The 25,274-nt window shown below is 37.8% G+C and overlaps 1 protein-coding gene across 9 annotated transcripts in view; it reads right to left on the bottom strand.

Annotated features, from left to right (window-relative positions):
* Positions 1-25,274, bottom strand: part of elavl2 (ELAV like neuron-specific RNA binding protein 2) — an 87,111-nt gene that overhangs the window by 19,746 nt on the left and 42,091 nt on the right. For 3 of the 9 annotated variants that reach the window (XM_055051056.1, XM_055051060.1, XM_055051059.1), the window contains 2 exons: positions 21,972-22,128; positions 19,569-19,714 (listed from right to left, as the gene is read on the bottom strand). Coding sequence is in view for 3 of the 9 variants with exons in the window: in XM_055051055.1 (XP_054907030.1) it covers positions 14,413-14,492 (80 nt within the window). In the remaining 6 variants the exon portion in view is untranslated. Of the gene's footprint in view, positions 1-14,412; positions 14,634-16,318; positions 18,081-19,568; positions 19,715-21,971; positions 22,129-22,207; positions 22,773-25,274 lie in introns of those variants that run through there. The other 6 variants (XM_055051055.1, XM_055051054.1, XM_055051058.1 and 3 more) reach the window with 5 other exon arrangements.

The following is a 25,274-nucleotide window of genomic DNA, read 5'->3' as shown; positions in this document are numbered from 1 at the left end:
TGAACATAGCTCCATTGAAAGTTTTCCCATGGAATGTCATATGAAAAAGATCATATTTACTGAAATTTGCAGATGAAAACATGGCTTCACAATGAATTCCACCTGGGGAAATATTTTCAGGTGACTGGCATTTAAAATTATACCATTTTAATGTTTGTTCTTAGCATTTACAACAAAGCTCTTAGCTGTTATATGAAATATTCAAACAGATGTACCCATTGCTCTAGATACAAAATGTTAAATATTAAAGCTCAGCTCAAAGTGTGAAGCCTCGAGTGTGGGAGGCATAAAGCTGAAAACATTTCCTCATGTACATCTGTACTTATCTTAATACAGAGGGACCTTAACATTTTAGTGAAATTTGTAGGCATTTGCAAACATGTGTTATCAAGGCAGTAATTTTTGGGGTGTGATAAGTGGTGAGGGTCTTCACACATTTACAAAATCAGGCCATAAACTGTGGGAATGCCACTTTCCAGGATTTTTTTTTTTTTTTATTAATTTAGCAGTCTTTCATACAGTAAGGGAAAAAGTGGCTCAACTTGTAAGAGACACCACAATGCCATTGCATGCAGTATTGCAATTCAAAACATTGACTGGAAATATTTGGTAGCCATAAATGCAGAGTTTGTATGCAAATATTTTCAGCAGGTTGGACAGACTTTTTTTAGTGGCACAGTGGAAAAGTTCAATTACTTTTCCACTGTGTAGAAGGCAGTCAAGAAATGGGGTGAATCACTATCTGAACTTTCAGCAACAGTATCTGTTTCAGTAACAAAATATTATTCAAGTATGTTTTACATATCTCGCAGGACCGGGACCTCGCATTACGCAAATACAATAAAGGCACACCAACAAATAAGCATTTTCAGCATAAAAACTGAAGTCTGTTATAAAAAGATCAAAGGAAAAAGCATTTGTTACTTCTACAGTAAATACTGAAAATAAAAATGGTGTTCTTTTCAATTGGATCATTGGTATACTTCCTCAGAGTGACAAACCTTCATACAGACAATAGAAATAGAAACAATAGAAATTTCCATTTACCATATTTTCCAGACTATGAGTCACAGTATTTTTTTCAGTTTGGCCAAGGGTGTGACTTATACTCTGGAGCGACTTATGTGTGGAAATTAACACATCATTATATCACATAACATGTTACTTTCCCAGTAAACCGCAACAGGGCGCTCTAGGCCTGTGTTCTACTTCCGGAGTTAACGGAGTTGTTTAAAAGCGACACTGAGGAGAAAGATTTCATTGCGTCTAGTGATTTGGAGATGGTTTGGTAAAATTGTTAGCATGTTATTTATGCTATAGTTATCTGAATAACTCTTGATATGTTATGTTAATTTACCAGACACGTTCTCAGTTCCTTGTTCATGTGTCATGTAACGTTAGCATATCGTACAATTATTCAGCCTGTTGTTGCCTCTATTCTATTTTTATTGTCTTTCAAGATAACATGTCTGTTCTTGGTGTTGGATTTTATCAAATAAATTTCTCTCAAAAATGCGACTTACTCTCCAGTGTGACTTATATATGCATTTTCCTTCTTTATTATGCATTTTATGGCTGGTGCAACTAATAATCCAGAGCGACAGGTTTTTTTTGCCAACACAAAACATGTAGATGGCAATTTCTGCAGCTAGGCAATCTCAAATTAGCTCTGTATGCAGAAAAACCAAAATGTCTGCTATTCACATCTGCAACATACTTCATTGACTATGAATATTTAAATAAAAATGCTGCTCATGCTTTATAATCACGTCGACAGGTTTCCAGATAAATTGTAGTAATGTGGAACGTTTGAACCAGTCTCCCTCTAGTCTTGCAAATGGATTGCATTTTAAAAAAATATATACAAATCTTGAAAACCACAGAGCTGCATAATGTGACAAATGTCTCATTTGTCATTAAAAAAACTGAAATGATTGCGCTAATGTCGATGTGACCAAAGTGTGCTTTGGTTGCCTTTATCTTTAGGTAACAGATGTGAGCTAAATCATTTTAGGATTTAAATCTTTCATGGTACAGTGATCCTCAACAAGTCTCTGTATTTCACCACATCCAAGCAGAGATGATTGTCTAGAGCATATGTAAAACTTTTATCTACCATGTTTGAAGTGCAGTGCAAAATATGAAAATGCTAAAGGTCATCACAATTCCTTCAAATAAGTGGCTATAAATCTGAGGCACGCAAGGTATTGCTATTACAAGAGATTAACAATAACTATAAAATCTTAAATGCTTTAGTCGTTTCATTCCATTTAAAGTGATTATCACTTTTTTTGCCAAAGTTGTCAGCATGTGGACAGTGGTTGCAGTGAGAGAAAAATAAATAAATAAATAGACCCAATCTCAGTCTCCCTACGTGTCCACATACTGATTATACTATGTTTTATGAGACTCTTTGGTCTGTCTTTGCTGTTATTAGTGTATAAAACAAAAAAATAAATAATTAATGCTTAGCCTAAGGGTTCTGGGGGAAGAAGAAAAGCCTGGTGGCCTGCAAGTCTTACAATAGAATGGGTGAAACCCTCTTGGAGCTTTTAGTCTGAGCACCAAATGCAGCCAGCAGACTGAAAACTGTTTTAAAGAGCAATATAGGTCTGTCGAGTCAAATGCATGAATGGCAAACAAACCAAATCATTCCAAGACCAAAATATTCAACTAAATGTTTAATTGCTTTAAACATTTTAGCTGTCGATGTAAGCATTACATCGGCATCCAAGATGCATTGATTGAATCAGAATCATTCTTTATTGTTGCAAAATACCGTATTTTCGGGACTATAAGTCGCTCCGGAGTATAAGTTGCAGCAGCCATCAAATGGATAATAAAGAAGGAAAATGCATTTTTAAGTTGCACCGGAGAGTAAGTCGCATTATAGAATATATTTGCTGAACTTCAATCTAGAACTACACAGCACCCTGGGAGATCTAGGCAGAAGAAAGGCTTTAGCCACTCAATCTCTCAGTCAGTTAAGCAAAGTGAGCATCAACTGACTCACTCATTCACTCTTTGGTTATCTAACAACACCCTGTTGGGTAACTTGCACAGCAGCAATTTAAGGTTTCTCCAGCATCATAACTGCTTAACAATAACAAAAAAAAAACAAAAAAAAAAAACAAAGCCCATTGCATGAAAACTGGACAAAAGAGGAAAGGTCAAGCTAGTATGGCAGAATTTCAGTACTTTGTCATCTAAAGTGAGGCTGTTGTAAACAAATATTTTAGTAATCAAGTAGTCTATCGATTATTCTTACAATTAATCAAGTAATCTGATTCAAAAGAAATTATGAAATTTAACATTGGTAAATCTGGCATAACACCGGTGTTACTATCGGATATCAATATCAGACAATTTTTTTCATTTTTGAGCATCCTATCGGTGACATTTTCGTAGCTAAGAAAACCTGTAACAACAAATAGCTCTCTTTCTATGGTAACCAGAAGAAAAGTTATTCAAAGATCCAAAATTATTTCAAATTTAAGAATAAAAGAGGCAGGCTCATAAATATAGTATAGATAGTACAAAATATCTATACTCGAGCTTTTAGTTCATGTATTCATCTTCAGTCAGTTTAATAGATGAATTGTTACCTTGCCCCATAACTGTGAAGCTTTGGGTTTAAGAATACGGGAAATGTCGCCTGGAGCGGGGGGTAGGCAAGCCAACGAATGCAAGTCCGGTAGACCATGGGACCAAAGAATGAATGGGGGGAGCAATACGTAATATTTACGTAATCTTCGCTTGTCACACTGAGAAACTCATCTATCAGCAATGTACCACCAGGATGCACTCCGCTACCCGTTTGTTGAGACTAGAATGATACAAAATGTATTGTGCGGTGTGTCCACAAAGTTACACTAGTACTGTAAACATCAACTACTCAGCCACCCGCCGTGTTCAGTCTATCCGGTCACCTGTATAAATACTCCTGCAGCACTTTTTCTACCGTTCGCTTTGAACCAGCAGCTCCCAGAAGAGAAAGGCTGCCATATTCCAGACATCAGAGCAGTCATTTTAAGGCTACTTATTGGTCCCCCAGAAACAATGAAAACCCGGGCATTATCATCAATCAATAAAATACCCACGGCCGAGCTAGAAAATTGAACATGACGCCGCTAACACTTGGCATTAGACAACAACTCAGAGGTGGAAGTCAGAGCTCCGCGCAACGCAAATATTCTGCCCGGAACACTGTGCGCTAAATTATAACATACATTAACGAAGCTTCAAGGCAGGTAAATTTTCTTTTGAGGAATTTTAATAATCGAGGTACTTGAATAGTTCGAGGAATCATTTCAGCCATAATTAAAAAATATCTATAGTTTACAAAGAGTTTCTTGAAGTAGACTGCTGGAGAGACAGATACCTTAGTCAAGTTAATATGAGCTCTTCAGACTCCCAATGCACCTTCAAAGAGAAGGGACAAAGCAATAACAGTCTTCAATTTATATGCATTAGTACAATAAATCAAACATTATCTGTTCTTTTTAAGATCTTTAATTATTCTTCATAAGTATTTTAACTCAGCATCTCAACCTGCAAACTTTCTTGTGACTACACTGACCTTGATAACAGCGGAACTGTGTCTGGGTGAAGGTGCCAAAGTATAAATGCTCACTTGAATTAGAGAAAGTATGAAATGTTGGCAATTACAGACAAAGAACTGGTTGTAATTATCATTACAAAAAAATCATAATTTACAGAAAAATCCAATGTCCAAACTGTAGTATTCATTGTTCTGCAGTGTATGAATGTAGGCTTCATACACTGCACAACCGACGATGCATTGTACAACATGAGTCATGATTTACACGCATGTCCTTAAACCAAGGTCAGAACCCAGAGAACTACATTCCGTTTACAGCACCAACAGAAAGAGCAATAATGCAGAACACTTTAACCCTAATGGCTTCAACTACAAAAGATTTACTTATGGAGAAGATGAACCTCGGAAAAGCACCGAGAATCATTTAGCCTGATAACACGGAGGCCATCCATTATTCAGTGAGATTAATTTTTCTGTAGGAAGAGGAATACATTTACCACATTATCTGCCACTAATCTCAGATATTACCACAATCTACCCACAATATAACTCCAACAAATTTGATTAAAGCGATTACAAAATTTAAAATGTTGAAGTTGGATAGTAGAACAATGTTCTATCTTTAACCATTGTTTCCAAGTTTAGTTTCATTTCTGAATTACTGTTACTCGACCCTCCACTCTCACAGCTGTAGAACTAAGGTATAGTGAAAGATTACAATCTAGCCGAGAACTTACCCACTTTGTTTACATAAACCTTGTGTTCTCCAATTAATTTCTACATATTTAGCAACATTTTCAGAATATTAAAATTGCAATAAGTGCTTCAGAGTTTTACCATTTCTCGTATGAAACAGATAAAAATTAAGCTATTTAAATTTCAAGAGGTTGTAGACTTGTGTTGAACAGTGGTGCAGACACCATCATGCGTTTTTTTATTTTAACAGACTCCACCTTGTTAATTGCCAAACACCACTGCTGCTGTTGGCGGAGGTGTTTGTAATCTCACCATTTCATAACCATCTCCTGCTTTTCCAGGTAGGATGGCTGCGTTTACTGCCAAATGTGTTGCACTAACAAAGCACCAGCTTTTACCAGTCAAGAGAATGCTTTGCCAGTCACCTCCTTTCTGCAATATCTATGAAACTTTTAAGAACAAGATCCCATAGCATATTGATTCTGCATTGTAAGGGACTGACGTATGCTTTAGTTGAGGGACAACACAAAACTAGAACATTCTAGTTTTGTGTTTTTGGCATTTGAAAATGCCAAAAAGACAAATTAATATTTTTCCAATGTCAAAATAAAGTTTGCACACACCTCACACCTAGGACATAAATTATTCCAATCACTCTACACAATAAAATTGAACAAATATTAGTGTTGCATTTATTATAAACTACAATAAATCTGCACAATATATCAAATTGCAGTATCATTGTGTGCAATGCAGCAAGCAAGAAAACTACTTGGATGCTATTTTTGGTACTTTATTCCATTTCAAGAGCCATGCACTCCTGCTGCTGATATGGGTAACATTTTTGACCAGTTGGACATTCAAGTGCCCTTAAAACCCACCTATGATGCATGGGATGTTAAAGATCAGAGTAGGACAGATGTCATGTAATAACAGAAAAGTGAAAATGTATAATGCAATTTTCAATGATAGCACTGCAAGTAAGTATTTATTCAATATTCTTCAGTCTTGGTAGTAGGTATAGAATTAAGATTCCTTGGCAGGGAATTTAAAAGCAAAGAGTAAGTCTTCAACATCTCTATCCCATATTAAACAATGAAGAACAGATGAAAATATTTTTTAGCATAAGATTTACTATTCTAAGATATTTACTCAAGCAGCTTCTTTCATGTTTATGGTATCTGGTTAATTAGGCAACAAGAACATATTGTTAACTTCAGTCTTCATTATGGTTTTCCTTTTATTCTAAGCACAAACACAGGCCATTGTTCCAATTGATATACTGCCACAAGACAGCAATATTCCATTAGATAAACCCTTGGAACAGTAAGCCTGGCACAACGCCCCTTTCCAAAAAAAATATTTAAAAAAATAAATAACTCAGTCAAGGCTTTCACTTCACAGCATTGTCTTCATGTAGGCATCTGAGTGTAAAGCGTCTTGCTCCAGAGACCGCGTAGTTTACCTCAGAAACCAGGTTAGAAAATAACCATAAGGTTCTTTAGTTATACTCATTATTTCCACCTCCACATTTTCACCCCAATGAGTGGAACATTTCAGGAGGCATTCAAATGTAACATGTTTAATTAGAGATTAGTTCAGATTCCACTGCATCTATGCAGGAAGAGATGGAGGAGGGAAAGATTTTTGCAAAGTCATGTTAAGTATATTTCAGCAAAATATACTGAACATTACAGCCAACTCTTTCAGTGTGACATGCAACTGTCAAACTTTGATGGGCAAGCTGGTAAGCTAAAGAAAACCACAATGTGTGTTCATAAATATTCCAAGATAAGTCATCTTACTTCTGAAACAGCAAGATGTTCATATATTGATATTAATTTCAAGTAAAAAAATGAATAACTCTAAACCTGATTGATGTACTTAAGTTTTGGGGTCAAAGCACCACATCTAGGAGGACACTGAAACTGTCCATATTTTAATTTATCCATACAAGGTCTTAATGCACAATGAATCAAGCATTTTAATAAAATAAAAAAAGACTACTCAGAATATGGTATAGAGTCTTGCAAGATGCATATTTTAGATACAGCCAATGATTCAAATGATTGAATTAACCAACAAGAAGATCACATTCAGCAAGTAATGTGATATGACCTTCACTGAAAGTAGGACTAGGCCATATGTCATTCAGTGCAATACCATTTAAAAAAAACTGAACAAAAAAATGGCAAAACACTTGACCAGGAAAATACATTTTATTGTGATATGCTTATTTCTTGACAAATACTTTACAAATACCATACAGCGATATTCAAGTTGTAAAGGTGAAGGCAAACATGGCTGTACTGCCATAGAAAGAAAGAAGCTGGTTTACACCCAGGTTGGACTAAATGTGACAGGATTCGCTTCCTTCTTGAAGCAGGAAGGGAGTTTTTACCCTTTTTCCAGCTCATGAAAAGAGGGTAAAAAAACCATTTCCCATCTGCAGCTCCACGACTCAACTAGTGAAAAGTGAAGGCCTGCAAGACTGGGGTTAACATATATCAGGGATCCCTAAAGTCGGTCGAGGGCCAGCATCCTGCATGTTTCAGTTCTCTCCCTGATTTAACGCACCTGGATCGAATGATGGCTCTTTAGAGGCCTAAAAAGAACATTGATATTCTGTAAAGCAGGGGTGTCAAACTCCAGTCCTCAAGGGCCACTGTCTGCAGTTTTTTGATGTGCCACAGGTCCAAAACACAGGAATGAAATGGCTTAATTACCTCCTTGTGTAGATAAGTCCTCCAGAGCCTTGCTAATGACCTAATTATTCTATTCAGGTGTGGTGCAGCAGAGGCACATCTAAAAGTTGCAGGACACCGGTCCTCGAGGACTGCTGTAAAGGTTGTCACTACCATCAAGGAGAGAACTAAAACATACAGGATGCTGGTGCATGTTGCATGCACCAGCATGCAACATGAAGGCTACTTCATTCAGTTACCATGAAGATAACTGAATGACAAAGGCCCACCAACCACCTCTGTAGACAGTGCACCTATGGTTCTGCACTATACACCCAAATGGACTGCAGAATTGTAATATTTTCACTTTAAGGATAATGCAGATGTCAAAAACAAAGTGCCTCCTAGGAACATATGTTTGACCAGCAATCCTTTTCAAACCAGGAGTCTGAGGAGTGTTCACGGTTCTGAAAAACATAAACCCGAATACCACAATATTCCACCTCAGGAGGCTCTTCTTCTACACCAAGTTGCTAGTTCTTCTATGGTCGTATTCTAGAATAATTTAAGGTAAAAAAAAAAGTTTTCAGTATCAAGATAAAAGAGTATATAGGTATGAACCACAATGTCACCATCATAAGGACAACACCAAAAGAGATGCATTTTACGGTATAATTGATTTTTTTCTATTAAACTAAGTTTCTTTAGGCAAACTATGCCACTTGCTGGCATAAATAAGGAAGAGTATTTGGCCAAAATCCACAATCAAGTTGTACAGTTTCAGCAGACTTCCGCATAATATCCATTCTGTGTTAAAGAAGCTAATTAATGTATAACCTTAAAGCACTCCTGATATGCCTTCCCCTTCAGATAAAACAGTCAAAAATAGCTATAATCCAGATTATCAATGTTTCACAAATTCTCAGATTTATTCCACAGCCAGATTTATGTTTTTTCACCTGGTGCATCACATCAGAAAACAAGATGAAATATTTGCGAAAAAGGTGCTTTATTTCCAGATTAATACAAGGCAGAAAAATGAAATTACATAACACTACCTATACAATTTTATGCTAAGCATGACAACAACTGAGATCAGATGTACTGATGATAGAGTACTCAAAGTGAAGAGGTACAAATCCCAGCTACTTGCTCCTCAGAGAATTAAATTGACCAAGTATGCGTGACAAGAAGCAGAGCAAAAAAACCTGCCAGAGTGCATACACTGACATGCACAACCTGTCCTTGAAAACTAAAAGCCCACAAGTAACAGTTCAAAATATCTGTTAAAACCACAGATATGACTTGCTTACCGACACACTAAGTGTACCGAGGCAAATGCTGCAGTTTACAGTCCTGCATCAAAAAAAGGTCTAAATTCTGTGACAAGAAAATTAAAGCATTGATGGTTTTTGGCTGCTGGAGCAAAGAGCTTTAAATTAAAGTCACGTTATTTTTACAGCCCATAAACATCCATTTGTATTTTTATGTAGATTATATTTTATTTTCAAGCAGAATAAATTTAATAATTTTATATCTGCAACTTTAATTACATTTCTTTGTATTTTATTACCTTGCTTTATCTACAAGGCAATCAACACAGAATGTACTTAACAGATCTTAAAACTTGCCATTTCAAGCAAATCAACCAGTGACTCAAACTATCCACATAGGTCCTTTAAGTGCTGAAAACAGACAGAGGCACTTCTTAAGACCAACATTATATTTGAGAACCAATTCTAAAGAATAATAATAATAATAATTAAAAAAAACATCCTTTATTGGGAACAAAAACATTACTTCAGTATCTTGCGGAGCCTTTTTGTGGGGCACCACCACATCCAAAAGGCCAATCTTGGCCCTCCACCACACTGTGAAATCACTAGACGGTTTCTCAAGTCAAATTCTGTGCAGCTTGATTTAAGACCGAATGTTTCTTTTTCTTTAAAAAAAAAAAAAAACTTTGTTAGGAGAAAACTGTAGACTCAACAGGTCTATCAACAAAATGTCAAAAGCAAATCTACAGCCCTTTAACACCTTTTACATTACATTGTTCCATAGACTAAATGAATTCAGAGATTTTTTTGTTTAAGATAAAGAACTTGTACATGTCCCAAACCAAAACAATCATTTTGACTGTTTGGGGGAGGGGACAAGTCATGTTTTAAATCCATTTCTTTTTTATGCTGACAGAAACTGCAAGGCACAAAAGCCCATGAGCATGAGATATTGCGTCTGTGGAAGCTGTTGTAATTCACAGAGTGTTTTCAAGGGCAATGCATTACTGGCCTGCAGTGACGATCTGCCCATGCAGAGGGAGGGCCACCCGGTGGCCAACAGACTAAATCTTGTGCAACATCCAAACAAGCCGTACCACACTAGAGGAGGCCATGTTATGAAAAGAAAAGGTTACGGATGACCATTTAGGAAGGACAAAAGACATAAAATTGCTTCTCTTTTCAGCCATCCCCTGCATACTAACCTGGTTCTGATAGCGACACACAATGAAATACAGAGAAAAGTGATGTGTGGCCTCAAAGTCCTACATTTTAGTCGCTGTCAGCAGCCTTTATTTAGAAAGGCAAACGTAGTCGCAATACACAGAGACAGCGACTCTTATCTCATGTCCTCAGCAGTATAGGGGTTGCTGAAGCTGGAATGGTTGCAGAAATACAGCAGGAGGAAACAACTAAATACAGCAGGAGAAAACAACTAAAAACAACAGATATTCATCGCATGTTCATCTGCAGCAACTTAATTAAAATGAGTTCTTCTGCGCTCACAAACGCTAGTTTAAATAACAGACACTATATAACATTTCACAACCATACAGTTACTTCCAAAAATGATTTCAATATTAAGCTGTATTTTATATACAGCTTCTTAAAATGTCCTCAAATTTGGCTTTAAAATGTCCTCAAAAAAGTGCATCTTGGCACTTTCAGGTCAGCATCTTTTCCCAGTCAAAATTACTTTGTCTTAAAAAGGTAAAGTTATATTGAAGAAACTACAAAATCTTTAGACCATAAAAAACCTAACCAAATCCTTACAGAGAGATCCCATATTTTAGTAACCTACTAGTAAATTTTCAGAGCAATATGCAAAAAACTAATTTACTGAAATTACTATCATGTTAAACTCCAAGACAGAGGGGTAAGATCACTGCTGCCAAAATTAGTGATTGAGATCAAGTGGAGTAGATATAAGAAAAACACAACACTAAAAAGTTCAGTGATTACAATGGCCAAAATTAATTACATAAATTACTGTCCAACTCACTGCCAATATAACTTAGCACTGCAATATGAGGGACATGACTAATTTTATTTCCTTTCAGTCTCACTAAAAGTGCTTCCAATGTTAGAAACTACTCGACACAGGTTTTTCCATTTATTTCTATGCATAACGCCCAGAATTTTCTTTAAATATGTCCAAAAAATGACCTGCATTTATTTGAGGGCCGAACAGAATTTTATTGACCTCTGATCCAACTTTGAGGACCCAATCAAAAATATGTAGGATATAAAAAGATGCAAATTCAGAATCAGGAAAGCATCATTGTATTCAGATTTCCCAAACTAGTAATTTTTCCTGAATTCAAGTTCTTGTTTGTGAGTATCACAATTTATTAACATTCTGGACAAAAACTGCTTGTGTGACAGGTCTGTAAAATCTGAGGTCCCCTTCATTTGAGTCAAAATTTACTGCATTACCACCTGATCTGTTTTGGATGTGTTTAGTCATCTGCTGTTCCTCTGCAATTGATTATGGTGCCTTATCGGAATCAGCAGCGATAGGCACCCAGTCCAAAAGAAATATTGTGACTTTATGTGTATAAAGTTACCATATCAAATAATTGATTGTATGAGTTTCAGTCCGTCAAACATCTGCTTGTAAATTTACTGCCTCATGTTTCTTTTCCCCTCCATCAGCTTATTTTTTATGTCAGAAAAATGTACAAAACTTTGAATAAATCAAAACTACTGAGTTGGGGGAGAGGGGACCCCAACTAACTCATAAATATTTTTACTTTCCCTTAAACATTCTCACTAACATGCTGCTCAAAAAAAAAATTCTCAAAAGTACAAATTTAACAAAAAATACTTTAGAATGTTATACATAGGCCTGTCATGATAACAGATTTTGCTGGGCGATAGACCTTTTTACATTGATTTAATGGAAATTACATAATACATGCAATTTTTTGCCAAAGAGATTCACTTTACTTTCAAAAGAACACTTAACACTGGGACTGATACACAAAATAAATAAAAACAAAAACAAAAATAAAATAGATTCTCAGTCTCCATTAACAATAAATGTACTTGAATAAAAACTAAGCAAAGTCAAAGTGGAAATAAATATTACATTCCACCAAAAGAATGCAGATTATGAAGTCTGTATGGTATATTGCCCTTCAGTAATCAGATTTAAATAGTGAAGAATCCGACTTCCTGATGCAATAGTTCAAACTACAGGATTTTTTACCCCGGATGACAATCTTAGAACGTTATTCGTTCTGAGATTGTCACTTGTGTGTTACGGTAGATCGTCGTGGACGCTCCTATCTAAATCAAGGATTTGCCCAGACTGGGAGAGTGACGCAACCTGTTGAATGTGACCGGTAGCCAATCAGAAAGCGCGGATTCTCCTCGTGCTTTCCGGGGTGGAAACACGGAGGAAATCCCGAACAGCTGACACGGTGCAACCCGAAGTCCAGCAACATGGATGTTTATTCAACAGTTCGTGCAAAGAAAGTATAAATAACTAGGGGAGGAGTTGGAGCGAAATTTGTACCAGAAAACCCGGTAACTTTTCAGCTGTTCTTCGTTAACGTGACATAAATAGGTTTTGATTCAATCAGGACTGACACTAGCCACATGCATTGCAGGTAGATTGTAGTAAGGAATTGATTAATGCCTGGTTTCAATATTAGTGAAGTGGACTTATTATTTTGTGTCCATTGTTCTCGAACAGAGAGAATTCTGTCGGCTCATGTGTCTCTCAGGTTTTGATAATGGGCCGACAATCCGCGACATAAGATCGTGCAGCGCGCTGGGCATTACACTAAGAAATAAGGAAGGGAGGGTCAGTGGAGAGCACCGGAGTTGAGCCTTTTTTCATTCAGTGTCATCAACAGTAAGAGGAAAAAAGCAGAAAGAAACGATATAGACGATAATTAAAATGAGGTCGATAGTTTTAATTTATCGTGCGATTAATTGATTTATCGTTTAATGCCAGGCCTACACATGATCTTGATATTTAAATGTTAACTCAGGCCATATCCAGCTGTTAGGATTAGCAGGCACATGACGTTTAAAACAGTATATTGACAAATCGTTTACACCAAAGGCAAAACTGGACAGAAAGCTAAAATTTTGGTTAAAGAGAAAAAAAAATACTTCTATTTTAAAAGGCTTTAGCCGTTTCTCCAAGTAGCTACATTAGCATTTCTGCTCGGCTCAGACTAAAGCAAGGTTAGTACAGGGTGGGGGCTTTACAGTGTGCACGTCGATAATATTGCACAAGACAGTTTGGAAAGTTGTACTTGTTCATTTTGATTTTTAGCCATCTTGAACAGTTTCATGCCAAAAAGCTAAGGCTACACGTTTGGAGTGTCATTGTCCAAAGCTAGAAATAACTCAATATCACAATTAAATGTTCTATAATCATGTATCCAAGCGCTTTTACTTGAGAGAAGATAAAGTCGTTCCTTGTGACAAGCGTTTTCAGAGATTAGAGCTTGAATCAAAATTAAGATAAATATTTTTGTAAGCGACTCAACAAAACAGCAACGACAGGATTTGTTCACAGATTAAACTTGAAATGTTAGCAAACCAACCAAGCAAACAGGAAGTGAAATTGTATTGGGGACTGCAGTATCGCCACAAAACGTACTTGAATTAAGCACAGAGCGGGTTCCAATTCTGAGCTGTATTTGAAAAAAATTAAATACAATTTGGAGTCTGGCGTCCGAAAAGCCGAGAGGATGGAGGCGCCATGTTTAATTAATGCGTTGCAGCTGTGCTCCTGCGACTAAGCTAGTAGTTACCGTTAACTCGAAAAAGAGCCAATAGCGCAAAGAAAAATGTTTAGCATTCTATTTGTTTAAAAAAACACAATTAAAACAACCCTACTCATAAAGCTCCAGGAGCGGATTATATTTATAAGCGGCGTTATTTCTAAAAGTATGGCGAGCTTTAGCAGTACCGTCATCAAAAGCAACAACTCCCGTGTTTTCTGGTTTAAATTCAAAATGGGTTCGTTTGGTCATACTCGAGTTTTAAGTTGGCCACCATTTTTAGGGAGAATCGAGTATAATAAGGCCAAAGCAACACCTTACGATAGGCAGACACAAACTGCTAGCTGCCCTGCTAGCTAGCAAACCTCCTTCCACTTAAACAGCCTTTAGACGGAACAGGCGCACCACCAGAGTGACCATTTCAACTCCACTGTTGCTACGTGTCTTACCTCGAGGTGTTGAAGTGACGCCGCGGGTATTTAATGAAGTCCCTGCAGACAAATGTTTGGTCGTAGTCTTCGTGAAGCATATGGGGGCGGTGGCGGGAACGCTCGCGTCCTAAATAAACTGATCAGGGCGTTAGCCAATCAGCAGCCATGCAGAGGGTCCATCGCGAGTTTATTCATAACTAGATGATGAGCTGCAGCTGCAGGCTCTGCACAGAATGCGTCTCTTTTTCGGAAGCCGCCTCGTTTGGCAAAGTAAAAACCAAAAAAAAAAAAAGAATAAAAAAAAAGATAACTTTGTCGGCTAACAATTCAACATAGCAAAAGTTTAAAAAACAGACAAAAATACAACTGAATTGTTTCATGTTTTTAGCTTGTGTGGAATATATAAACACAACTAGAGATCAATCCGTGTAAGTTATTTTTTTTTAATAAGTTATTTATTTTTTAAATAAAATAAATAACTTCTTTTTAATAAAAAAATAAATAACTTTCACGGATTTTGGATCTAAAGTTAAGATCCTTTAGAGCTTAACTCTAAAGGATCAGAGTTAAGATCTTTTAACTCTGAAATTGCAGATCGCTCTATACTGCCCATCTGTGGACATCGGGCAAAAACTACCTAGTAGGAGCAGAAGTTGCACAGTGGTGCCATGGAAAATCTGTCAGAGGATCGAGTGTCTGTTAGATATTTGTTGTGAACTTACACATCTGCATGATCCTGTAAGTAGTAGCCTACTATCATGGCACTTACGAATAATGAAAAGAATCGTTCCAGCTACTTGTCCGTGCTTGCTAGGCTTTTTATTTCACTCAACACATTTTAAATCATGCTTTCATTATTTATTTTTTCGTTTTTGGTGCCATTTTACACATTACTGTATTAATGGTCTTGTTTTTGTAGTTTTAGAGCAAAGACTGCTATTAAACCTTGACTAAAATGTAAAATTTGTTTTTAAAAATTGATACATCATTGAAAATAAAATAGACTAATATGATCATGTGTAAACATTTGACACATTAAAAAAAGAAATGGGTTGGTTTGCAGAAGCACATCACTAGGTGTTTTTTTTTTTTTTGGGCATTTTGCTTTAAGTTTACTTCAAGTTTTATGACCAACAGCGGAACACCCACTAATAATATTTTTTAGTCACCTACTGTGTATTACTATGAATTACCTTGATCCACTGGCTTTACAAATGTACAACTGCAAGCATTAACTCTAAGCAAACCAGATATTCCTAATATATTACATTGGGAATACATTCTTGAAAGTAGCCTCTCTCCAGTGACTTCCCCCCCCTTCCACAAATAGACTTGACTTGTGCAGTCACACCTGCACGGAAATTCAGAAAGAGTATACACAATGTGCCTATGAAAGCAAGAACTTCATCCAGCAACTCTAAGTGGCACAACATGCAGGCTGCAGAGTGTAACCTACATAGCTTTGTTCATGTCAAGAGTTACACAGGATATATTCATTTTTTAATAAGTTAGTGTTTGAAAATAAAGCATACATACAAAGAGTTGATTTCCAGAGGCTTGTTTTGCACCTAGTGAAGGCCTCTAGAAGATAAATTATGTTTTAAATTAGCCTGTTGTAGAGACCGTTTTCCAAAAATCACTCTTCCCCATGTTTCAGCACTGCACACGATAGAAAAAAAGCGTTACCATGAATCCCTCGTTGATTACCCGAAAGCTCTCCAGTTCATAGTTGAAAATCAGCCGTCACATGAATGCACCACAGTGACTCCCCCCACCCCCCACACACACACATCCCCGTCACGTCTGCATGCAATAAGATGATCTGCTCTGCACACCAAAAAGGACCAACCGAAACAGACTATTCCAATGTCTTGATTTCAAAATGCTTGAAGCGAATGAGCAAATGTGCAGAAAAAGATCTTACCGTTTCTATAAACGAAAGTTAGGGGCGTCCTTGGGGCAAACAATCTCTGAATGAAACACCTGGTCAAATGATGTGGATTCCGCGCTCTCTTTTTTTTCTCTCTCTTTTTTTTTAGTTCAAACTTGGAAACATAACCCCCCCAAAAAAAAGCCAACACAAACGAGATAAAATGAGAAAAATAAAATGTTTTATTAAATTAAAAAGCAAAAACAAAAAACAGGAATGATATCGTTTCAGCAAATGCACGAAACAAAAAGGTAAAAGGGAGAAGGAGGAAGGGAGAGGGGGGAAGATTAAAAAAAAACACAAAGCCAACAGAAGAAAGAAAAAGGAATCAAATAATGAAACAAAAAAAGAGCCCGGCTTTCTGCCCCGTGTCTCGCTCTTTACAGGTGCGCCACACAAATACGCCACATCACTGGAGTGGGAAGCGACGCGGAAGAGGAGGCTGTCTTTAAAAGAAGCTAGTCCTGCCGGGGAATATATGCGGACCGCATCACAGCGCGCCTATATAACTCTCCGCACTCGCCGTTTCGTCCCATTCAACCTACTCACGAGCATGCGTCGGACGCGGAGGTATACCCGGAGTGGCTCCGCGTCCACTGCTCGTTGCGTGCGGCGGCTCTTAATCGCCATTGGCTCTTCGCGCCGCGCGTCTGTCCTGGATCACAAGCTGCAATTCGTCCCCGAGACAGTCACTCAAAGAGACAGCGCGTTTATTCCTCATCCTCTTTTCTTTCTTCTCCCTTTATATGGCATTTGAAGTCAAACACCGTTTCACTGAAGGACGGACTGGCGTCATTCGTTTCACTTTCAACCCACATTCTGCATTGAAATGACCCGGTTGTCATTTAGGGTGCGCTACTTTCAACGTGTTGGCTGTTATTTGTATCCTTGGATTAAAATATTTAAAATAAAATAGAAAAGAAAAACTATCTCCATCGCCCTTTGCCCGCCTCTCTCTGTCCGTCTTTATCTGGTTCATTCACATAACGCATCATCAGAGTAAATAACAGCAGGCATCAGCGTGTGATTCTGCCGCAAACCGGTCTATCCGCTAATCGAAAGCTGCTGATTTCAGCACCACAGACAGCGCCGCGCTCGCACATAGACCGCCTGCAGGGCTCTTCAGTCAGAACCGAGTACAGTGCAGTTCAGGGTCCAGCACTCGCATCAGAAACATGAATAGGCGTTTTACGTTACGAACAGACTGCTAAAAGCTCCAGTTTAAATCACTTGCGAGGCCCTTTGTACAGCCTGAGCGGAGCAACAGTTAGACAGGGAGAACAAAAAAAAAAGTATTTCTGGGCGGGAACCTACAAAACTCCTCACATAGAAATTAGCTTTGCCAATTTATTAATTCCAAGGCATCCTAAAACTCAAACAAATGACAAAACAAATGTCATGCCAATATGTTCATACAACTGACACACCAAGATAAAAACCTCTGCAATCCACACGCAGTGCTAAGTCAATGAATTATGAGTCCACCTGTGCGAAATTTAGCTTATTATAAAATAAAGTCAGGTGTTCTTTGATAACCCAGTACTTTTGTTTAGAGAATATTACTGAAAAACAGCATCATTATGTCCAAGGAACACAGAAGAAAGGCAAGAAGCCGTTAAATGAAAATGATGACAAGTTGCATTCAAATTTGCCACAGGTCCAAACACAAGAAGATGCTATGATCAGGTGAGGTCAAAGTTCAACTTTTTGGCCCACATGTAGATTGTTACGGGTGGGGGGAACTTAATACTAAATATCATCCTAAATACACCATCGACACAGTGAAATGAGCAGGTACCAGCATCATGCTGTGGGTATGCTTTTCTTAAGCTGGTAAGAGTCGATGGAAAGGTGGACATGGTCGTAACAATTCAGGATTTAAACCTCTTGGACGTTGCTAAAAACTTGAGAAAAGGTGCCGGAGGTTTCACCTTCCAGCTGGGGGACTAAACATAACCATGAAATGTTTAGATCATATTTTGAAATGGCCGCAGTCAAGTCCAGACCCAACTAGGGGGACCCTGTAGTACTCACAACAAATCTATGCATGTACACGGAGAATAGAATAAAAAGAGTACATGGTTTCCAAATAATAAAAACAGAAATGTTTGTTATATTTAACATCATGAATCAATAGGGGAATCCTTTAGGGGTATATCTCAAATAGTGTGGCATCTAGAAACTGAAACCTTCACCCATTCTGTTTCTCAAAACACTTCAAGAAATTCAGATGACTGAGAATCAATTAGACAACATCCATTTTCAGTTCTCATTATGGACTGGAGAAGAACTGGTTAGATGTTAGAACCACCATTCTAACATCTAAAACATTTCATGGTGTGCTGGGAGTAATGCTTTGTTTTTGTTTTTTTGCCACTTTTGTAAAGGCCAGATTTTGTGGAGAACATAACTAACAGCTGTCCTGTATACAGATTCTCTCATCTTTGGTGTTGCTCTCTGCAGCTCCTCCAAAGTTACTGTATAGCTCTTGGCTGCTATTATCAATGCTATCCTTGCCCTGCTCATCAGTTTAGATCAATGACCTCGATTGGTTTGAAGTTCTGCCACATTTTTTCCATTGTTAGACTGTGAACAGAACAGTGTTCTCTGAGACTTTCAAAGCTTGAAATGTTTATACTCTCACTGTTTTAAATGTCTCAACTTCCTGTAGGCCTGTCTGCAGTGGCTTAATGATGCTGTTTTTCACCAATGCTCTCTAACAAATCTGAGGCTTTCACAGATTATTAAATTCCAATAAATTACCTTGAAGAGGGTGGCTGTGCAGTGACTAAATGGGAAAGAGTTCAAGGTGTATTAATACTTTTGCAAGGCATTATATTTATTCCTTGACCTAATGCCAAAATTAACCAATGGCAGCAAGCCCAAATCCAGACTGACCAAATCACAGCCAATGTAAAAACAGCAAGAAGCACAGCAACCATAAATCAATTCTCATTTATAAGTAATTTCGTGCTCCTGATTCAGTGCTTTTTGCAAGACTGTATACTTGATTAAACAAGTAATTCAAAAACACAAAAGACACAAAAACTTAAGCGCAAAATTGTTTGTCTTGAGCCATTTTTAATTAAATTTGAAAAATGCAGACATGCAAATTCCATTTTTAATCAAGAATTTTGTAGAAAAACTATTCCAATTGCAGCTAAGATACGTGCCATCTTTGAATGCTATGCTATAACTGCTAAACTTGAGGCCCTGTTCTAGGGAGGAAAATGGCAAATCATACCATATTAGAGTTAGCGTGGATTGTAGTATTCCATAAAGAAAGCAGAGAAGTTGTGATACAGTGTCTGAAAGTGTTGAAAGGAGAATTTGCCTGCAGATCTTCTCGGAGCTTGTGCTCGTCTTGGCAGCTTTGCTGACAGGTACGGACTGAAAAAGGGGAAAAACAAAGATTGTTTAAAAATGCACATATTCCAAGAAGGTGTTACCAGAAAAGATAAATATCCAATCTCTGCTACACCTCACATTCATCTAGCACAACCAAACAAAACTTCTCTTTGTTTCACATAAGGCTGCGAAAATAGTGCTCCACCAGTGCGTTTCAGAGCAATTTTGTTGCTCTGAGCATCACTCTTCATAGTATGATGTAGGTCCAGCTTTCTGGCTCACAGTAGTTGGTATTAGCATGTGATCATGATGTAAAACCTGGAAATCCTTTTCAGATGTCTGCTTTAAAAAAAAATATCTTTTTTTTTCTTACTGCCAACATTAAAGAGAGGTAAAGACAAAAGCAATCAGAATCAAGACGTTTATGTCCAGTCTCGTTCCTGAATCTCCTTGAAGTTATTGTCCCTCACAAATATCAGATCATTAACATTTAGACCTCTTAAGATGAAAGAAGGACCTAAGCCTATTGTCTCTTTTTATGGTACTTTGTGAATATTCAGCACTGTGCAAAAATATTCTCTCATTTCTTCATGTTGTCACACTTGTTGATGCTGCGGTTGCAAACAACCAGCTTATTTGAAACGTTAAACATTTTCCTACCTGCAGCTTGTCGATTTACTGAACTTAATGAGTGGAAAACAACAAGAATAACCAAGTTTGAAGGACAGGAAGTGCATTTTGGCATAAACAAGTTGATTCTTAAAACAGCTGTCAGTTGAAAACTTTACAAACACACTACATAAAGAACATTTTTTCTCATATGTGGCAGGACTTTGTTGGGTCATTACATATTTTTTAAAAATATAAGGGAAGTTTGGATTAAAAAAAAAACATGAAAAGGCAGACCAAGTCAAAATAGAAATTTCAAGAGATTTTCTGGAAGCCCACCAAAAAACTGCTGATCAAGACACAAAAAAATGTCTCATTGAACGCACAGATGCATTTTGGGGGGATCTTATGTGATGGACCAACACCAACAAATAAAAACTGAAAAGCATAGGGGGCATTTGTTTTTGGCACCCTATACGCTGTAATACCCCTAAAAAAAATCCCAACTAGCCTCTGAGGTCACCTAACTCAGGAAGAGAGTCAACATGTGTGTTATTTAACCTCAGAATCCAGCCATTCTATAAACTTCCTCACTGATTTCTTAGGGATTGTCATTTCACAAAAATTAGGTATAGATCTACTGTGTAGATGCTTAAAGAAGGCCAAGCTATTCAACTGTAAACTATATACTAAGCTTTGAGCATTTCAATTGTTGAGCCAATCATCTGAAGACAGAAAGCAAGGCAAACAGGCAAACCCACAGTCATCCACCTAAAGCCATCAAAGGGAGTTTCAGTTACTGAAGCAACTACGGAGGAGCTGAAGCTATCCACAGGAAAATAATTTGTCGAAAGGGTATCATTTATCGGCCATTATCAGAACCTATTTCATTAATTTTGGGAGATCGGTAAGAGGCTGATTTCCATCAAACACCAGGCTTGTTGGAAAACATCCACTGCATATCGCCCTGAAAAAAATGGTAGTGGCAGGCTCATGCTGCTGGAATAATTTTCTTCAGCAGCAACAGGGAAGCTGGCCAAAGTTGATGGGAAGGTGGATAGAATCAAATACAATACTGGAAGAAAACCAGTTAAAGTCTGCAAACGGTTTGAGACACTTAGGTTCACCTTCCAGTAAGACAACCCTAAACATACAGCCAGAGCTAAAAGGCAATGGTTTATATTAAAGCTTATTCATACTGTAGAATGGCCTAGTCAAAGTGCAAACCTCAAGTCAATTGAGGTCCTCAATTGAGGAACTGATGCAAGACTTGAAAACTCACGTTCGAAGACAGTCTCCATCCAAAAAAAACCTTTAACTGCAGCTGAAGATGGCCATGGAACATAATGGCCATACTTCTCAGGTTTTTATTTTCTGAAAACCGTGCATCATTTCCCTGCAACTGTTTTAGTTCATCGTGGAAAGTCAAAATAAAATACAGACTTATGTGCCTTATGTTTTCTTGTTTAATTTTTAAAGTAAACCCTTTCGGTCCAAGTATCCTGAGTTACCTCTTACAGCCTACATTAAATACCCAAACACAGCACCACAGTGTCAGTCTCAGTCGTTCTGGCTTGGGACTGAACAAACAGCCGGCAAGTACTCCTAGAGCAATGGTGTATTAAATGCTATGCTGCTCAGGAGAATTCCCTGCGTGGCAGCCAAGGCAACAATCATTAGCAAATCTTACCAGCTTCCTGCAGCTTTGGTCCAGCACTGTCTTGCTGTCAGGGCCTCGCAGCACGCTCCTGGCCAACCACACCATACCCAGGGAGCTGTAGGAAATCAGCCGTCTCCGTTCCACCAAGGAGAGCAGACATATTAGGCTGCGAGCTGCAGAGAACCCTCTGGGTGAAAGATTAATTAGAGCTGACAAATCGCATACTATTGGAAACAAGCCCAATACATCACATAAAGATGGCTCACATGAAGCAAATGAAAGTGATTCAGTGGCTCCAAGAGGCCTGAAGTATTCCTCCAAGTCCTGTTGAATTATGGTTAGCACACTCCTGCTTCCCGTCTTGTGAAAAAAAAAGTATTCAACCAGGAGTGTTTGGCTCAAGAGCATGCAAATCTAATGCATTTGTTCACCTTTTTTTTCTCTCTCTTAAACATACATACAGGCAGCAGCTGTTATCAGTTTGACACCCAGTTTTGCTGCTTGTATGAAATTTACATACTCTTCTCAGGGGTTCTCAAAAAGTAAAATCATGCTGAGTTACCTGAGAAGTTGAACCTGGAGGCTGGGTTTGACGTTAGACCCAAGGTAACAGCGTTCAAGTTAAAAACTCGGAATTTCAACATGGCGACGCCCATAAACGTCGTTTACAATAGTTCTGGCAACCATACATATTTTTTTTTAACTTTACATTTCATAAGCCAACACCACTTTACGTTTTTTTCACATTAGGGTTCCAGGTGCAACATGTACCACTGATTTTGGACGTGTCTTGTAAAGCTTTTTTTTTTTTCACCACTTCTCGCTATCGTTAATGCGAGGAGCGGCCATTATGAAGCGCGAAGTCCGCCTTACAAGTCCAAAATGGGGTTCGTTGGAGTTGCTCCAGCGTCATAGGGCGTTGCAGATCATTTATCCGACTGGGAAGACGAGATTTCCCAGTTCCGTGCACAACTGGAACGCAACATGAGCTCGCCATTTCCTGGTAGCTGTGTGCTGTCCAAGAGGGTGTGGCCTTAAAGGGACATGACTCCAATAAGCCTTCCAGCATAAGAACAGCAAAAAAAAAAAAAAAAAAAAAAAAAAAAAAAAAAGTGAGTACGTTGAGTCCAAGTAAACATAAACAGGGTGATTGAGAAAACTCTTTTTTATTAACACAAAATAGTTAACACAGGAACTATATTGTGGCATAATGGAAAAAAATATGCAAATGATGTATATTTTTGTACATTCTTAATTAAAAAGACAGATGGAAATTTTAGCTTCTGGAGTTTTTGCTATGTTTTTTTTGTGCTATATGTGCATATAACTTCTACAACAGAAAGAAACTAGTAATATTCATTATTTTGCTGGAAATAATAGGCTTTGTTGTTTTCAATGAGTTACTTTTTTCCCATTTGCATAGGTGTGTACAGTCACAGATGACAAAACACTGAGTTTAATCTACTTAAAAGTTCAAACAATAAAAGTAGGCTTGGACTCCAAGCCTAACTTTAAACAAATAGAGGTCAACTTTATTTTGCAGTCAGAAGAATGAAAACATCTCTTTGAACTGAAAAGATTGCTGACCTCTTGTCTTCAATTAGGCTGTGATTGTTGAAAGAAGAGGGCGCTCTTTTCTGCACCGGTTGTAACAAAATCAACCTTTGGCAGATATTGTAGAATTTTCAGCTAATCTGATGGATTACTGGAGATATTTTCTAACATTTTTCTCCAGCATTTCCTTAAACTTTGTTTCTTTATCTTTAGAGTGTAAAACCTACCTCCTCTCTTGAATATGTGGAGACATTATGTTATGCGAAAAGCTTCTAAAACAATTATCTTCTAAACTAAAAATCCTCAAATTAAGGCAGTTTGCATACAAAACTCAAAAGTCTCAATCGATCCCTCAATTCTTATCTTTTCTCTGCCCACTGATGATCAAAAGAGCTCCTCAGTCCCTTGCATTCCCTCTAAATGTCAAAGGCAGATTCTCTCTTGACCTTGACTCCCTTTCTGTGAACCCGGTGGCATCCTGTGACGATGAGAGGCCGGACATTTCATCACGCAGGCATTCTTTTCCCACAGTATCTGCAGAGGACTGAGATGTCAATAGTACTTCCCTCGAGACATTATTGGACGCCGTGCTGGAGCCTTTTGTGCAATGATGGTCCCAGTGTGGCATGGAGGTGATTATCAAGACTCCCTGCTGTTGCCAGAATAAAAGCATCCCGAGATGAGCCCAGGAAGATGCTGCAAAAAGAGGATAATAAGTAAAACTGCTCTGAAATATCCCTTAGAGTGAGTCATTTTTTGTCTTCGGTCCCAAAGATTGCAGTGATTAGAGAAACAGAGGAAGGATCTTAGATAAGTCTGAGGTTGGTAAGAAGATCTTCCTCTTCTGATTTTAGTGGAGGCCATTTAACTCGGCAGGCAACGCAGGAAGTGTTTCTTTTGGTATGTTAAATCGTTCTAAAATGGAGAAACAAAATGGGATCACTCAGTTGTGCAGGAAATATTTGTTTATTTCTAGATTTGTCAGCAAATGACGTGCATTTGGAAATCTGGAAAAGGGCTTTTTGAGTCTGCTTTTGATATGTCTTAAGTGATTATTTCTGTTAGTTTGGATGATTCTAACTTACAGCCAAGAAAAACAAAATCCTACAATACATGAAACCGAAAAAAAAAAAAAAGATTTTTTGAACCTAATACTTTAAATTATGGCCTATACAGGCCCACAGTTGTTGATACACTACACAAAGAGAGTCAAATAACAATGATTGTACACTGCTTTGTCAAGGATACATATTGAAAATGTACTGCTTTGTTTTTGCACTAAGTGTCTGAGACAAAAATAGCAGACATCTCCTCCTGAAGAACATAATACTGAAAAGTAATTTGGTGATGTGACAATGTGTCCAACTGTAATGCAAGCACACATGCACACACAATGAGAGACAGTACAAAAAGGCTCACAGGGTCTGAGATCATGTTCACATGTTTTATATTTCCCAGTCAATAGCAGAGGTAGATGACGGCGCATGACGTCACAGAGTTAGGTCATCCAATGCTGGTCCTGCTGGGAAGTCGATGGTCCCAGAGTGACTGTTAATGCTGGGTTATATCAGACTGGCTGATGTCATTGTAGAAGCACTGAGGCCACAGGGACACAGATGACATAGTGATGCACCGGCACACCACCAACATGACATATTTGAGGTTAATCGAAAAATATTTTTCTTTTCTTCTTGGTATTTATTTCATTCTGACTCTGTGTCGAGACACAATTTTGCGCAACGCACTAAAATGAGTTTTAGAATGGCTTCCAAAAATACT

Source organism: Poeciliopsis prolifica, unplaced genomic scaffold (genome assembly GCF_027474105.1).
Source record: "Poeciliopsis prolifica strain line A6 unplaced genomic scaffold, Auburn_PproV2 SCAFFOLD032, whole genome shotgun sequence".
In the NCBI taxonomy this organism is placed as follows: domain Eukaryota; kingdom Metazoa; phylum Chordata; class Actinopteri; order Cyprinodontiformes; family Poeciliidae; genus Poeciliopsis; species Poeciliopsis prolifica.
The sequence above is the reverse complement of the archived record's forward strand: the minus strand, read 5'-3'. Positions and strand labels throughout refer to the sequence as shown.